Raw genomic sequence first — 17470 nt, forward strand, 5'->3', positions numbered from 1 at the left:
TCTGCTGTTAATACACCTGGTAACTTTATTATGTTAGTCTTAAATAATCAAGGCTTGGACTGTTTTCAGCAAGTCGTTTTCAAGTCACTGAGGTGCTATAAAGGGTGTGGAGAATGTGTGTTCCTGTTAAAAGTACAGTGTCATCTCCAGTTGTTTACATATGCCTAGAATGTAGCTTTAGTCTTGTAAGCTTTTTGAGGAATTTATCTAAAATAGATTTCTTTAACTTCACTGGTGTGAAGTGTTTCACTATTTGCAGGAAGGCTTATTTGAAATAAGAGGGGGGAAAAACTGAATAGGGAATTCCAAAATTATAAATACATGGTGGGAGACAAAAAATTCTTGTGGTTTTAGTATAATGTAAGGATCAGTTTGTTATATGGTAGCATCAATGTTAGAAACAATTCTGGTTCAGTTACCTAATGCCTATTTTGTTGGATTTCCTTATTAGTGCATAACTGAGATTTAAGCATGTGCTGCTCAATTGACAGCAGAGTGCAATGGTAGGTACCTTCTCAGTACTTAGAGGCTCAGAATTAAAGTACATCCTTGAGTATAATCATCAAACCAACAATTATCTGGTACACTTAACTAATTCTTGGGGTAGTGGTGCCACTTGGTTGGGTTTATGTAAGGTTAGTTTTTGGAGCAGCAAGTCATCTTGCTCTTGCAAATACGAGAAACATAGGTGAGTATCTGTAGTGGGATGCTGGAAAGAAAATGCAGATGCCAAGCTTAATATATTGGCTTAATCATGGAATTTAATTGGAAGAGAGCTCTGGAAGTTACCAGGTTCAACCCTCTACACAAAGCAAAGACCCTTTTCAGATTAGATCAGGTCATTCAGATTGCATCTGGGTGTGTTAAGTGTTTCTAGCCATGGAGACTTCCCCCCCATTAACATCTGTGACCATCCTTGCTGTGAAGAGTGCTTTGTACCACCTGATAGGAATTCCCTTGTAGCTTCTGACTCCTGCACTGCACCCTCTTGCTGTGCATAGAAAGAGTGGGAGTTTTAGACTAGAAAGTCCTTCCAGTTGTTGTAACTCAGACTAGATGTCAAGTCTATTTTGTTGAGTCAGTGTCCTTGATTTCCTGCGCTGTCTCTTGGTGCGCAGTGCAGGGACGGCCGGCCTCTGTCATCAAGGGACAGACGGGCTGTGCAGCAGCTGGAGGAGAGGCTGAGGACGCTTCGGAGGAGAGAGAGGCACCTGGAGTCTATTGAGAAAAGCTGGTGGACGAAGTTCTGTGAAGCTATCCGACCTCTAAAGGTAAGCTTTTCTTACTTTTTGAAATGTAAATTGGAATAGCTTCTACTTTTCTTCTTGCAATATAAATTGTAGGTCAAGTTTATCAGTTACCATCCTGAATATCAACTACTTATTTTTTTAATAATTATTGTACTATAGAATGACAGTCCTATAGCAAGCTCTGAGCTCTTGGAAAACCTTTTACTTTGCTTAAAATATGATTAAGATTGAAAAGGAGCAAGTCCTAGCTGATCTGCTATAGTGTGACTGCCAGGGAAAATCTGAATGTCTTCTTGGGCATGTGAAAATGGGAAGAAGAAATGAATTCTGTAGCTGTAAGGCAGCTTAAGTTAGTCTAAAGTACATGTAGCCAGCAGAAGTGAGAGATACTTTGAGAATATATGCATTTGGAATTATCATCTTGCCAAGTAATTAGTTGATCAATAGTAAGGTAGCTGTGTGGAACTTGAGTCTTGATACATAACCAGTGCAAAGGAAACTGTTACTGGGGAAAGCTTTGATCTTGGTGTCTTTTTGATCTCAGCATTTAGATTTTAGTAGATACTTTTTTTTAAAACCAGGTTTTCTTAAGGAATGGTATTGCCATATAAAGTATTTTTTGCCAACTAGTTGTAGGAAGAAATTTTAGCATTATTTTAAAGTGTAGCCTGTGTTCTGAAAAGCTGAGTGGGGGGTACAAGTAATTTCCTCTAATGTTGTTGCTGCTGTTAGTGCTGAGTAGCAATGGAAATGGCTGAGATTGCAGTGGAACAAAAGCTTTCAACTGAGATTTGTTAGAACTGTGAAACTGTAAGTGGAGTTATCTTTCTGCGATACATTAGAAATCTAGACTTAGCCTTTTCATTTAAAGGACAAATATCTCATAACGTATCACTTCAACAGTTTAGATGTGCTTCCTTTTATTCAAAATAGCTTGTGTAGTTTCTTTAACTTTCCACGTTAACCTTAACTTCGATAAATGCGTTGGCTGTATCTATTGTGTGTAGGGCTTCAGCAGTTCAGTGTGTTCTCATAGGACAGTGTACAGTATCATAAGTTATTTACAGATTATCACTTAAGAGCAAGATATTATTCCAGTGTTTCTTTGTTCTTGTAGTGGAGGAGGTAACATAGCTTGAGGTATGCTTTGAGGTCCTGCTTTCAAAAGGACTAGGGAGTAAGAAATAAGATTGTCTTGCATTGAAAGATAGACTTCTCATGTAGATCAAGGGTTGCTTTTTTTTTTTTTTTTGGAAATGACCTTACTAAATTCCTCTGTGTGTTGTTTGGCTGGAATCCAGGCTTTTTGTTTTTGCCTGTTGTAGTACTGAAAGCTTTTCAGCATCAGTCGATAAATAGTCGTGCTGTAAGAACAAGAAGTTTTGATGAAGCACTGTGGTTTGAAGTTGAATGTGTACTCATGTTCTCAGGGGCTAGGATTCCTTCTCATTTTTGCTGTAACAAAGCAAAATTATTTTGTAAATTTCCATGGCTAAGTGTACCTACAGTCTTTTGAAGATACTATAGTTGGTCTGAAGCTAGTGAACAGCCGTACGGTAGTGTCACAGTAAGATTGTGGATGAGATTTGTCCTTTGCTAGAAGTGAAGTAAAAGGCAGCAGTGAGTGTCTAGCTGTGGCTGCAGTGTCTTTCTAGCTTAACTTAGGCTTGATGTGGGGGGGAAAGGAAAGGAAGTACCTATTTGCTCCCTTCCTCAGGTAGCAAATGATACCCAGCTGGAGGGTTGCTTTTAATTGAGGTCAGGTTGATAGCACTTGATAAGGCTCAGCTGGACTGTGTAATATGCAAGCTCAACTACTGGTCTGAGTGCTGGTATTCTCCTTACCATTGGGCAGGGGCTGGTTAATGGGTGAGAAATGAGGTGTTGGTCTGAAATCAGTTGAGGTACAAGGAAAATCTAGGTAAGAAGACAAGAAGCCTTTCTGTGAAAGGCCTGAGTTAACTGACCCTCTGAAATTGTGTATATGTAGGTTGATGTTAATTGCAAATAATTCACGGTTCAGTAGTCTTAATAGCACTGTGAAAAGACAGGATGAACTAAGGTAGAAGGAAGGTCTTTAATATTAAACATTTTAAATCTTGTATTTAATGGAATGGGAGTTGAGGTTGAATCAGGAAAATGAGTGCTTTTTCAACCACTTATCTGCATCTAAGAGTGTTACCCATCACTCTGAAAGACAGACATATTTCAGAGATGTGGATGCCTTTTTACTGGCTATAGTTGGCAGAAGGTAATGAAGTAATGCAGGCTTCAGACTCTTGGTCTTAATTGGTTTTAAATGTCTATTTTCTGTATGGCTAATATCTAGTGGGAGTTTGCTGTGGCGAGCTAAAATCTTAGTACACTTAAATATGTGGAAATGCACAAGTTAATACATACTTTGATATTAATCTGTAAATCTCTACCTAACAAGGCTGACCTAATTTTAGTTGTTTTATAAGCTACGTTTTAATATTTGAGTTTGCAGACAGAAGCCTATCTTCAGAATTTAATGAGCAACAGCATTATAACAATATCTTCAGTGAGCAGCTGTAATAAAGTTCTTAACCTTTTCAAGATGGCTGTGTGCCAAGTTTTAAGCTTAATAAAATAATTTAAGAGTAGCTATGAAACTCTCTCTTTCATGTGAAAGACCATGCATTGTGTTCCTGCATATAACATTTGGAAATAAGCCAAAGCTGTCTCAGGTTTAGCAATCTGAAAACACATTTTTTCAGTGGTGCCCAGGGACAGGACAAGAGGAAATGGGCACAAACTTGAATATAACAAGTTCCACCTAAACATGAGGAGGAACTTCTTTCCTGTGAGGGTGGAAGAACCCTGGGACAGGCTGCCCAGGGAGGTGGTGGAGTCTCCTTCTCTGGAGACATTCAAACCCCACCTGGACACGTTCCTGTGGGACCTGCTCTGGGTGGCCCTGCTCTGGCAGGGGGTTGGACTAGATGATCTCCAGAGGTCCCTTCCAATCCCAGCTCATTCTGTGATTATTGTTTTGGGAAGTCCAGCATGCTTATCTGAGCATATTCTGGCACTAGGGTCACAGAAGGATAAAATGAAACTGTTGGAGCTGTAACCACATGGGTTTGCTACAGAGGCTCACTCTTGTGCATCATCTCAAACCAACCCCCCACCCTCCCAAAGAGAAGCTTTTAAGAGGGGAAAACATCTCAAAGTGGAGAATGATTTACTGAATGGTCTTCTAGCCTAGGAAGAAAGACTAGGAGGTGTTCTTTTGAGGACAGTTTAGAGAACAATGTCCCTGGCTCAAGTGCTCTATTTGGCATATAAAAACACTTTCCTGTGTTTTAATTAAGATTTTAAGCAACAACCTTATTTCTCTGAATGTCCTTGCTTCAGGCCATTCATAGAAGAAAGTAAAGAAATATCTAAAGATTACTAAGTGAGAAGGAAATGGGGAAAATGGAACATACAGGTGTCAGAATATTACTTCCAGTTCTGTAAACTTTTTGCTACGTTGTCTGAATTATCCTGTTTAAGATCTCTTTGGAGATTTTCAAGCCCCGCCTGGATGCTCCTGAGTAACACGCTCTGACAAGCTCTGGGTGGTCCTGCTTTGGCAGGGGAGTTGGACTAGATGATCTCTATGGTCCCTTCCAATTCAGTGAAAGATAAACTTTTCATACTTTGACTATATTCAGGGACTAAATCTGCTAGTTTAAGCTGTTTGTTTATTTTAATCTAGCCCTTAAAACCTGAAAAATCTGAATGCAGGAACCCAATTTAACTGCTGATATCTTCATATACTCCTAGTAAAATTGCTTTAGTGTTTCATATGCCACCTTGGCTTAGCCAAGAAGTTCTATTCTTATCTTGTACATCAGGCAGTTACATATTAGTGTGCAAAGCTTATAAAAAAAAAAGCCTGCTATGCTGATTTTTCAAAACAATAGCAGTATCTGATTTTAAGTATGGTGGTCCTTAAAAATTTTTACTTGGTCTCTTAGCCAGCATAGATAGTACACAGCTGTTACCCTTTTTCTTCAGTTTCCAATTCCTGAATAAGATATGCACTCCAAAGGAAGACTGTGGGGCAAATGACTCTCCTAGTGCAGTGAAAGTGCTGCTCTTCATCTAGAACCTGCTCCCGAAAAGACCTTTACCTGGTGCTGGGAGTACAGTGGTTATAGAAATCTCATCTTAATCGCTTGTGGATATACAGTGGTTTTGAGTAATATTATTCAAGTAACACTTACTTGACTTTCAAGAAAATCTAGCTATTTTTCCTACTACCTTAGTGTTCATAAGTGGTTTTTTTCTAGTCTATTCTCAAGTCTTCACATCACTTCAAAGTTAAATTTCTGGGTAACTTAAACCTTTGAGTCAAAATAATTTGTAAAGTTGATTGTTGCTATAACTTGAACCTTGAAAATGCTTTGTAATACTGGATACTGCAGATGAACTGAGAGGACTTGCAGGCGGAAGGAATGAAAAAGTAGACCTTGTATTTGGGCTTGGTTACGTGGCCCCCTCCAAGCGATTGGTCACTGAGTGTTTGAGTAGTGCTACAGAAGGAAGGTGTCCCTCAGGAAAGGTAAGATGTTCCTGGGTTGCCTCCTGTTGGGAGGTGAGCACACAGGCACGGGGCTCCTGTTTGCCTTCAAGTCAAACGCCTGGATATAGTTAAGGTTTCCCATCTAATTTAGCAGGTACAGATTGTGTGTTCTGCTAAATGCTGCATTCATTCTATATAGCACCCCCTCTGTGTTTTTAATGACACTTTTGACTTATGGGTAGGTTTTTGTATCACACTGGCACATGATGTGCCCCTCCAAGCGATTGGTCACTGAGTGTTTGAGTAGTGCTACAGAAGGAAGGTGTCCCTCAGGAAAGGTGAGATGTTCCTGGGTTGCCTCCTGTTGGGAGGTGAGCACACAGCCATGGTGCTCCTGTTTGCCTTCAAGTCAAACACCTGGATATAGTTAAGGTTTCCCATCTAATTTAGCAGGTACAGATTGTGTGTTCTGCTAAATGCTGCATTCATTCTATATAGCACCCCCTCTGTGTTTTTAATGACACTTTTGACTTATGGGTAGGTTTCTGTATCACACTGGCACACGATGTACAAGCACTTCTCTCAAGTATTTACCAAAAAAAATCACTCTTTCAAGTGTGTTTGAGCTCTGAGGTGGCCAATGTGCTTGTATCACACTGGCACATGATGTGTAAGTACTTCTCTCAAGTATTTACCCAAAAATTCACTTTTTAGGTGTGTTTGAGCTCTGAGGTGGCCAATGTGCATTAGTCCTTTAGTGAAACTTAGACAAGTCTTCACTTCTTGTGTCAACTACAAGCACTTTCAGTTAAATTTCACTAAATATTTTCTTCTAGATTGTGTGGGGAGTATTCCTCATCATCGTGGCACTGCTCTTCACTGTCTCTCTCTTCTTGTCCAAGTAAGTACATTTCAGCATTTTTCTTAATGACTTAAACTGCATGGTTTCTGCTCTGACATCAAAACTGGGGTTGCTTGAAGAGTCAGACCATTTCTTTTCTAGGCTGAATTTCTGTAACTAGAGCTGCATTTCACATTGTAATAGTATATATTGAGGCTGAACAAAATGTGCTAAAGCAGATTCAAAAAAAGGCACTTTCAGTTAAATTTCACTAAATATTTTCTTCTAGATTGTGTGGGGAGTATTCTTCACACTTTCAGTTAAATTTTAATATTTCTTCTAGATTGTGTGGGGAGTATTCTTCATCATCGTGGCACTGCTCTTCACTGTCTCTCTCTTCTTGTCCAAGTAAGTACATTTCAGCATTTTTCTTAATGACTTAAACTGCATGGTTTCTGCTCTGACATCAAAACTGGGGTTGCTTGAAGAGTCAGACCATTTCTTTTCCAGGCTGACTTTCTGTAACTAGAGCTGCATTTCTCATTGTAATAGTATATATTGAGGCTGAACAAAATGTGCTAAAGCAGATTCAAAAAAGGCCATGGTTCAGCTTGATTGACTGCTGAAAGCACTTCTCATTCAGTGGGCAGATCAAGCATACATGGTAAGGAAGTTTAGTTCAGACTACAAAAGTATTCTGATTGCTTGAGTGAATCTTAATGGATGTCTTCTTGGGCTGGGTAATGGGTGCTTAAGTTCTTGCAGTAAATGACATGTATAATCCATTATGATGTGCATTACATTGGAAATTGTTTCATGGTGTTGGAAGGAATATGGCCAGCTGCAAAGCTGCTGTATTTCAATGAAGATTGACGCTAACCAGAGGTCTCAAATATTGGCATTTTTCATTTTTTCAGAGTGGGCAAATAAGCTCTATGACCCAAACTAAGGAAAAGTTGAACTAATCAGAAGTCTCAAATATTGGCATTTTTTTCAGAGTGGGCAAATAAGCTCTATGACCCAAACTAAGGAAAAGTTGAAATGGCAAGGAGTTGCAGAAATTAATATAGCTTTTCATAGGACAAGTGCAATGACTGTGGCAAAACAAAGCGTGTGTCTATATGGATATGAAAAAGCCTCAGTCTCTGGGCTTATTTCAGCTTTTGTTGAGCTGCCCTTTTAAATCAAACTGAAGAGAAAGCTCTGGGAGGACCATAGTACTTACCCATTTTTTTCTGAATTGCTGCAGTTTGGACAAAGCTCTGCATTCAGCTGGCTTCGACTCTGGATTTATAATTTTAGGAACTAATCTGACTAATCCATTGAATATGCTGCTACCTGTTCTTCAAACAGTAAGTAAAAAAAAAACAAACCCAATTGTAGAGAGGTTGGTAATTAGTGATAGAACAAAAGGGAATGGCTTCAAGCTCCAACAGGGTAGGTTTAGACTGAGCATTAAGAAAGAGTTTCTCAGAGAAAGAGCAGTCAGGCATTGGAATGGGCTGCCCGGGGAGGGGGTTGAATTGCCATCCTTGGATGTGTTGAAGAGTCATTTAGATGTGGTGTTGGGGATATGGTGTAGGGGAGAACTTTGTAGAGGAGGGCTGGTGGTTGGACTCGATGATCCCAAGGGTCTTTTCCAACCTAAATGATTCTATGTGTAAGGATGTTTCTTTCTCTTTTGGCAAGCTGTCAAAAGGGAAACTATAATTTTCCCCAAGTAATTCATTAAACCAAAATTGTCTAGATGTGCATTCTGTAAAAGCAAGGCAACTTCCTTGTTAACTTTGTAGTTACTGGAGTCTGGTATGAAAGTCTCAGGTGGATGGAAGCCAGTTGCTGGAGGAATGTGGTGCTTGGAAGTGACTTTACTCTGAGAACACAGTGGCAATGAATAACACTGTCACTTGTAATTGTCATGCACAGAATGAAGGCAACTTTCTCCCATGCCCAATATACATTCTAGTTGTTTATGTACTTGATAGTTAACCCTCCTTAAGTGAATTCTCTTTTTTAGTTTTTAATGTTTATTGCACCTTGAAAAATGCTACCCTGTGCAGTTCTGTCTGTTACAGTAATGCATTAGTCTGAACCAAACCCTACATAAGAACAAATGTCTTAACTTCAGTAGGCTGGAAGAAAACAAGGCTGCATATGAATTTGGCAATCAGTCATGGCCAAGCTAAGAAAAAGCAAAGCCTTAATGTAAGGTAGTGCTTTCCACTCCCCTAGCTGAGGTCTTTCCCTGTTCTTGGTACAGTGGGTTGGCACAATGCATTGCTTCCCCACGCTTCGAAAACTGTTGGACACCTAAGCTTGCAGTTAACAGAAAAATAATGTTCAGCAGCAGTATTATCTCAAGCTGTTAATAATGCAAATATAAAAATCAATTCTGTATACAAATATGTTCAGAAATACTCACAAGTGGAATGCCTATATAGTCCTAAAATGATTGTTGCCACTCTGGATTTTTTTTTTTAAATGTGCTCTCATAAAGGAATTAAATATTTCTTGGCCTACAAATGTATAACACTTCAAAATTAAGGCAAGCTTTAAATTAAAAAAACGCTCAGTTGCTTTCCCAAACTAATTGTATATGCATTTTTAGCAGCAAGCTGTATTAGTTGTATTTAGAACCAGCTATGTTAAACCTTTAAGTGGAAGGACTTTTACTACCTCAGATGTTCCAAGTGGAAACTCCTTATTGAGCTTTAAGTGGGGGAAGAGCTTGTTTCCTAATTTGAATGTTATCTTGCCTTTTTAACTGGTTGTGTTCTTGTTTTAGGTTTTTCCACTTGATTATGTTCTTATTACAACTATTGTTATGTACTTTATCTTCACTTCAATGGCGGGGATTCGAAATATGGGTATATGGTTCTTCTGGATAAGGGTAAATATGACTTAAAAGTTTAGCTTATAATACTCAGTAAGATGCTTAACAAATCTGTGATATTCAGTATATTTAATAAATAGTCATTATTTATTTACTGCTTCATAGATACTGGATGTTGCAAATAGCATTGTCTGTATGTCTGAGTGTTAGAAGCCTGTTGTACCATTTTCACTGCTTCTGAAAGGTGTTCTGTTTTGCTAAGTTACCAGACCAAAACTAATGTTTTACTTCAAATACTACAGTGGGCTGACTTGTGTTTGATCAGTGGCACTTTGGCTTCTGGCTTCTCTAAGTGAAAGCCATTTGATTCTGATATGGTAGAAGTATTAGTGAATTTTATAGTCAAAATCTGAAATGTGCATGCAGTCAGTAGTGCTTCACTTGTCTTTTGGGTGGCAAGCAGGTTTATTTAGGTTGATAAAGAGATAAAAAAGTACAGTGATGATATGGCATATCTAAATGATGCAAATAATACATTATTTGCATTTGAAAAAGCAGCTTTGTATCCGGCAGTATGTCATTCATGTCTGTGATGCTGGGTTAAATATTTCCCTGCTTCTGTGACTCCTTTCCCTTTAATACTTCACCTTTTCATGTGGTGACACCCCAGAGTTGTCAGTAGTGACCCTGAGTCCTTGCAGTGAGTTGTGACATTGGAAGATCAAAAAAACAGCCATTTACTCCTCACTGCCAGCTTCTTTACCCTAACATGGGATTTCAGAATAGAGTGGTATCTCTGGTAATGACGAGACATTATATAGCTCCCTGCAGAGTGAAGTGGAAACAAATGCCATCATGTGGTGTGCAAGTTCTCTCAGAGCCTGGGGGTACTCTCTCCTGACTCCCTCCTCTGTTTCTGGATCTGAGGTGTAGTGATAGATACCACCTCACCTTGACCAAAAGACACAGTATTCTCTGACAAACTAAGGCACAGTTTGCTATCAGCAATAGCAAACATCATTTAAATCATGCTGCTAACTGCAGGTTTATGAATGTTGTAGGTCATTAATACAAACAACAATTAATTTGGTTGAATAGCTGTGCTTTGAAATTCAGGTAAATACACCTGAGAACCTGCTTTGACTCATTGGAATCAGGTTGCCAGAGGATAGCAGCTTCCCACTTCTGTCAGGAGAATTAAAGCTATTACTTGAATGAAATGTCTTCACAAAAAAAATAAATTTCAATATGCTAATATTTGTATGTTTTCTGGTTTTAGCTTTATAAAATCAGGCGGGGAAAAACTCAACCTCAAGCACTCCTGTTTCTCTGCATGATACTCCTGTTGATAGTTCTTCATACCAGTTACATGATCTACAGTCTTGCCCCCCAGTATGTAATGTATGGAAGCCAAAAATACCTGGTACAGGTGAGATATAATACTTCTTTTTAAAAAAAATAATCTTACTGTAAATGGTATAATTGTCCCCGTATAATTGTACGATGCGTAGTAATGTTGTGAAAGAAGCCCTCTGAGGAGTGTCAGCTCTGGTGACAGCTAGCTGAAATACCTTCTGGAGCTGGACCATTGCTACATGTACACTGAATAGTTGAAATTTCATGTCCTCCATGAAATTTCACTATCATCTGGCCTCTAGACCATAAGTGCATTTGGTATCATTATGCAGGCATGACACTTCTATGGTGTCTTCATCCCGAAGTTGAATTCCAGATTCATTTTATGCACAAATGTTTAATTTCAGATATGGAGGGGTTTTTTTAATCTTCAAAAAGAACACAAGCTATTTTTTCTAAATGAAAGCATATTTAGAAATGTTCATGTTGTACCACTTACAGCTTACGCTGCATATACCATTCAAAAATAACCCTAAGCTTTTTGAATATTGTAAGAGATTTGTCAGAGCCTTTTTTATAAAATTAATAATTTATTACAAGATGTGTTTTGTTTCAGGCACTATCATTGTGTATGGAAGAATGTTGCTGGTAGACTAGTATACTAATTTTCTGTATTTGTAACACAGAGTAATAAGACAATTGATGGCCAGCCAAGTAATGTGACGACGTTTGTATCTAAAGACTGTGATGCAGATGCCCCTGAAGGTAAGATAAATTAATTTCTTGTATTTCCTGTGTTATATGTGCATGCTTAACTGTAATAAACAGCTCAGTCTTTCCATGACTTTGATTTGCTTTGATATAATGTGAAACTTTGATACGTAGCTATGTCCAGAAAGCAGCTTGCTTATTTAATTCATTTGAAGAAATAGCTATTTCTAGTAGAAATCATGTGTAGTAGTACATTTCAGTTAACTTCAAAATCTCCCATTTGCTTTAGCACGAACGAAGAAGACCTTAAATACAAACCCTAGCTGGTGAATAGTTTAGCATCTGATGTGTCGCTTCAGTGTTTGTGTTTATCGCACAAACATGCAAAGACATATTTTACTAAATTTCATGATGTAATCAAGAAAACTAAGATCTGAACTTCTCAGTGCAACTTTACTGGTTAGAGTTCTGCAATTCTGCAACAATACCAATGGGACTTGATATCTTAGGCTATTTTCCTGAGATCCTCTTAATTTGTCATTCCCTGTACCTCCCTTACGAGGAAAGGCTCAAAGAGCTACACGAACCTTAAATACAAACCCTAGCTGGTGAATAGTTTAGCGTCTGATGTGTCGCTTCAGTGTATGTGTTTATCGCACAAACATGCAAAGACATATTTTACTAAATTTCATGATGTAATCAAGAAAACTAAGATCTGAACTTCTCAGTGCAACTTTACTGGTTAGAGTTCTGCAATTCTGCAACAATACCAATGGGACTTGATATCTTAGGCTATTTTCCTGAGATCCTCTTAATTTGTCATTCCCTGTACCTCCCTTACGAGGAAAGGCTCAAAGAGCTGGGGCTCTTTAGCCTGGAGAAGAGAAGGCTGAGGGGAGACCTTATGTATCTTTACAAGTGCCTAAAGGGTGGGTTGAAGGAGGATGGAGCCAGCCTCTTCTCAGTGGTTCCCAGTGACAGGACGAGGGGCAACGGGCACAAGCTGGACCATGGGAAGTTCCACTCCAATGTGAGGAAGAACTTCTTTGGGGTGAGGATGGCAGAGCCCTGGCAGAGGCTGCCCAGGGAGGGTGTGGAGTCCCCTTCTCTGGAGATCTTCAAGCCCTGCCTGGATGCTCCTGAGTGATGTGCTCTGGGCAACCCTGCATTGTCAGGGGAGTTGGACTGGATGATCTCTAGAAGGTCCCTTCCAACTCTGAACAAAAAAATCCAGTATAACTGTTGGTTGTCTGTGTTACTGACCATCCCTTTTTGACCAGTTATTTTGTCAGAAGATGTATTGTGGCTATTCTGGAGCTATGAGTAGTGACTAAAAGGATGGATAATTGTGGAGCTCTCATTTGGCTTTCCATCTCTGCAGGCTTTAATGTTGATTAGCTTGTTTTTTTGAGAGAATGTAACATGTTTTCAAGAGAATGTAACACTTCATTCCTCTGTGAAACTTGACTAAAGCTAGGGATGAGTTTTAGCCTGGTTTCATTAAACAAAAACAAATAAGCTAATTGAAATCATACTGGATTTCTTTTTTAGTGCTGTCTTTCCCCTTCCTTTCCCTCTGAATATAAACAATTTTTGCACAGTTTGAATTGCACCAGGCACTGCAATGCTGAGACTGCTATTTAAGGTCACCATTAACTTTATTGATTGCTTTGGTCTCTTGTTTAAAAAATTGATCTCAGCAAAGGATTTATGGCCTTCAGAGTGGTCTAGACTTTTTCAGGCTGAAGCTTTCAATTGTTCTCACTCTAGCAAACCTGCAGCTTCTCTGTAGAAAGAGGAGTTGAATTATGTATGCATTTATATACTTACAAAAAGGCTTGACAGCATTTTTAATTGATAAAAAAAGATAAGTTGTCCTCTGTTCTCATCTTATCAGTGTTCTGTAACTGAATTCTGACTGCTTCTACAAGATGTTAGCAGCTCCTCAAGTTTTCTTCCTACTTCTGTTATTGGGAAAAATAATTTTAAACAATTATTGGACTAGTGAAGATAATTGGACCGTTAGTTCTTCGTTTCCAGTCTCTCAAGCTATGGTTTCTTTTGCAAGGTTACTGGAGTTGTTTAATGTAAATATTCATAGTGTGTGATTATCATCAAGAGGTTGTATGGCTGCTGCAGTAGTTGATGTACAGCAAATAGCTATTGGTTATCCAGATTTGTAACTTCCTTTACGAAATCAGATCAGACTATTTGTTATAAAACCAGATTGATTTGTGTTGATTACCTCCTTTTCTGGCTGTCTACGTTTATATTGGATTGGGTTTGATTTGCAGAAATGCAATATGAAATGTCCTCCCTGGACAGCCTGTCCCAGGGTTCTTCCACCCTCAAAGCAAAGAAGTTCCTCCTCATATTTAGGTGGAACTTGTTATATTCAAGTTTGTGCCCATTTCCTCTTGTCCTGTCCCTGGGCAACCATGAGAAAAGACCAGCCCCATCCTCCTGACACCCACCCTTCAAGTATTTATAGGTGTTGATCAGATCCCCCCTCAGCCTTCTCTTCTCCAGACTAAAAAGCCCCAAGTCCCTCAGCCTCTCCTCGTAAGACAGATGCTCCAGGCCCCTCAGCATCTTTGTAGCCTCTGCTGTCCCCTCTCAGCAGTTGCCTGTCCTTCTTGAGCAGAAAAGAAATAATCTGTTTTTTAATACAGAATCTGCTTTGTATCTCCTGGGAAGTGAGTAACTGGGATCTGTCAGAACAGGCAAGAATTGACACATCTGGAGGAGAAATTGAGCCCAACAGTAATGGGGTCAGCTGTGTAACTCTGAGCTTGGGGGTTACCTGTTGTCACATTCAGTTTCCCATAATAACAAATACTCCCTCCCCCCGTCTACCTTATAGGCAGAGGAGAGTCAACTTGATCTAATGGAGTGTAACTTTTCTTCAGAGCTGCGTAGTCTTCAAAACTGTTGAATTTTTCTCCTATAAATTGGAATCAACTGGCTTTTACTGGTTCTGTGTTTAATTGGTATTAACTGCTTTCCTTTCAGATCAGTGCCTTGTTACTCGGACGTACCTCTTTCTTCATAAATTTTGGTTCTTCAGTGCTGCTTATTACTTTGGGAACTGGGCATTCATTGCAGTAAGTACTTTGGTTATAAAGATCACTGAAGCAAGTTGGATAATTTACAGTAGTTGTTGGATCACTTGCATCACTACACTGCCATTTTGGTTTATGTGTATATTGCTCTTGTATGCCTCTTAATTGAAGAGCACTAACTTTTACTACATATTTTACATTTGCAGGTCTTTTTAATTGGATTAATTGTTTCATGCTGCAAAGGCAAGAAATCTGTCATTGAAGGTGAAGTGGATGAAGATGATTCAGACATTAGTGATGATGAACTGTCTGTTTATTACCGTTGATAGCTTTTTGCCTTCAGGATGGGAAAGTGTAATTAAAGTTATTTTGAAAGTCGTACCCACGTGGAATTGGTATCCAAATAAGCATCCTTGCACCTGTAAAAATAAGTAATAAGTGTACTCGCTTAAAGGGGTAAAAAAATAAATGAGTATCACTTCTTGAGTATCACTTATGTCAGAAGAAATATTGAAGCTGACTTTGAATAATATATAGAAAACACTGTTTTATGATTAAGTGTATATGTAACTGTTATATAATTTGAACTGTTGTAACTATTTCATAATTCATGATGCTTTTCTGTTAACTTAAGTTTTCTTAAATACTTTCATGCCTACCTTTTGGGATGTTTTTTACTCAAGCTCATAAAAAAAACTAGCTAAAATCCTGCAGAACAGCTGGTGCAAACGCTGCTGGGAAGATTTTGGTGAAGTTTACACTTTCAGAAGGATGTGACTTACCAGCAAAACTAATACAAAAGTTATTTCTGGGATTCTCATCTAAAACTATAGCTAAAAAAAGACTGTTCTTAAATTATGGGAAAAACTTCCACTGAAGTGGTGAGTTCCTAGTTTGTGAAGAATAAGTCATTTTCATACTACTCTCCCCATGGGCATCCTCAGGTAACCAGGAGGTGCTTTTGCTGGATCAGAGGAAATCATTAGTGTAAATGGCAATACTTAGCACTGTGCGGTGTTGTACAGTTCAGTTCTGAAACTGCCAGGTGCCTGACTTATCTTAATTACTTCATTGGTTGGTACTGTGATTAACTTCTAACTTATTTTTTTCTTTAATGCAAACTTGTCTAGTTTGAAGTCTTCTTTAAATATTCCATGCAAATGTTGTCAACTTGTTTACAAGCCAGTATGTTTATATAAACACACTTCATAAATATTTGTCACCCCTGTGGTCTTTGTAAAGTCATGTTATTTTAGCTATATACTTACTGAGCTGTATTTCTAAGGCTGAAAAATACCTTCAAATATCATTTGACAGACTCTGAAAGAGAAAATGTTTACAAGTACAGGTTTTTAAACTTCTAATGCTACCTGAGGGAAATTATAGTCCATGCAAGTACATGGAAAAGTAGCTTAGGTAATCTTTTTATAAGACTAATTGTTAAATTGTTGTTAAGATATAGGGGAATTATTAATCTAAGGTCCTGCTCACATGGTTGCAAACTATTTAAGCTGACAGGTTTCTGTTATTTCAAAAGCAGTGTGCCTCTTCCTGTGTTATTTCAGAAAAGCAGGCTCTCAGGAATGTCTGAATTATAATTTAGTTTTAGTAGGGCTACAAAGAGGATGAGGGGCCCAGAGCATCTCTCTTATGAGGAGAGGCTGAGGGACTTGGGGCTTTTTAGACTGGAGAAGAGAAGGCTGAGGGGGAATCTGATCAACACCTATAAATACTAACAGGGTGGGTGTCAGGAGGATGGGGCTGGTCTTTTCTCAGTTTTGCCCAGGGACAGGACAAGAGGAAATGGGCACAAACTTGAATATAACAAGTTCCACGTAAATATGAGGAGGAACTTCTTTCCTGCGAGGGTGGCAGAGCCCTGGCAGAGGCTGCCCAGGGAGGTGGTGGAGTCTCCTTCTCTGGAGACATTCAACCCCACCTGGACACGTTCCTGTGGGACCTGCTCTGGGTGGCCCTGCTCTGGCAGGGGGTTGGACTGGATGATCTCCAGAGGCCCCTTCCAGCCCCGTGTGATTCTCCAACTCATTATTTCAAGAAGTCTTAGGTGAGTTGCTTAGTTAATGCACACAGGGAACTGATGTTTGGACTCCTCCAGGAACAAGCAAATTCTGCTTCTAAATGAAGATATTTTCCAATTGTGGGTAGTTAAATGAATCAGAAATTCTGGTGTCCTTGACCAACCTCAGTGAGGTGTGGTTGTTACAGAAATTACCTGGAAGTTGGACTAATTTTAACATCGTCCTATTCAGAGAGATTGCATGTACAGAGAGATTGAAGTGCATACACTTAAATCCATTTTATAGCTATAGAGAAGATTATTTCCTTTAAATAAACAGACAGTTTAAGCACATTTAACAAAGCCATATTTATAGCTTTCTTCCAGATTCACCTCTAGGCAAAGTGATATATTTAGAGGGTCAGACAGAAAAATTTTGGTTTCTGGAGCACTGATTTTAGAGGTAAGCCATGCAGATCTGGTAAACTTCCTGATACTCCTGTGTTCACCACCCAGAAGGGCGTGTGGGGTTGATCAAGATCAAGTTTTAATTTTGCTTGTTATAAATGTGCCTGTTGGTTGTTTTGTTTTTTATCCAAGGGAAGATACTGGGAGTTTGCAAGTTGTCTGCAAAACATACAACTCAAATCTTCTGAGCATTTTTGAAGAACGATGTCAAAATCCTTATCATCCAAATATCTTGCCTAAAGGTAGGGACTGTGCGAACATGGGAAGCAGGTGTGAAGATGAACATGTGCATGGTGCCTACTGAAATTCCAGTCTGGATATGGGGCTTCTCACCAGAACGCATCAAACTTCCTGTGAGAAAGTAAAATATAGATTGATTCAGCAGCCCCTCAGCTTCT

The 17470-nt window shown here is 39.0% G+C and overlaps 1 protein-coding gene across 2 annotated transcripts in view; it reads left to right on the forward strand.

Annotated features, from left to right (window-relative positions):
- The window catches only part of LMBRD1 (LMBR1 domain containing 1), a 53269-nt gene extending 37441 nt beyond the window's left edge, over positions 1-15828 (forward strand). Inside the window, exons 9-16 of one of the 2 annotated variants that reach the window (XM_014937065.1) lie at positions 1119-1271; positions 6621-6685; positions 7875-7977; positions 9411-9515; positions 10738-10887; positions 11501-11579; positions 14538-14629; positions 14794-15828. In XM_014937065.1, the coding sequence (XP_014792551.1) occupies positions 1119-1271; positions 6621-6685; positions 7875-7977; positions 9411-9515; positions 10738-10887; positions 11501-11579; positions 14538-14629; positions 14794-14913 (867 nt within the window). In that variant the 3' untranslated portion in view covers positions 14914-15828. Of the gene's footprint in view, positions 1-1118; positions 1272-6620; positions 6686-6968; positions 7034-7874; positions 7978-9410; positions 9516-10737; positions 10888-11500; positions 11580-14537; positions 14630-14793 lie in introns of both variants that reach the window. The other variant, XM_014937057.1, reaches the window with a different exon arrangement.
- Positions 15829-17470: the final 1642 nt, after the last annotated feature.

This window comes from Calidris pugnax, unplaced genomic scaffold (genome assembly GCF_001431845.1).
Source record: "Calidris pugnax isolate Ruff unplaced genomic scaffold, ASM143184v1 scaffold12, whole genome shotgun sequence".
Taxonomy (NCBI): Eukaryota; Metazoa; Chordata; class Aves; order Charadriiformes; family Scolopacidae; genus Calidris; species Calidris pugnax.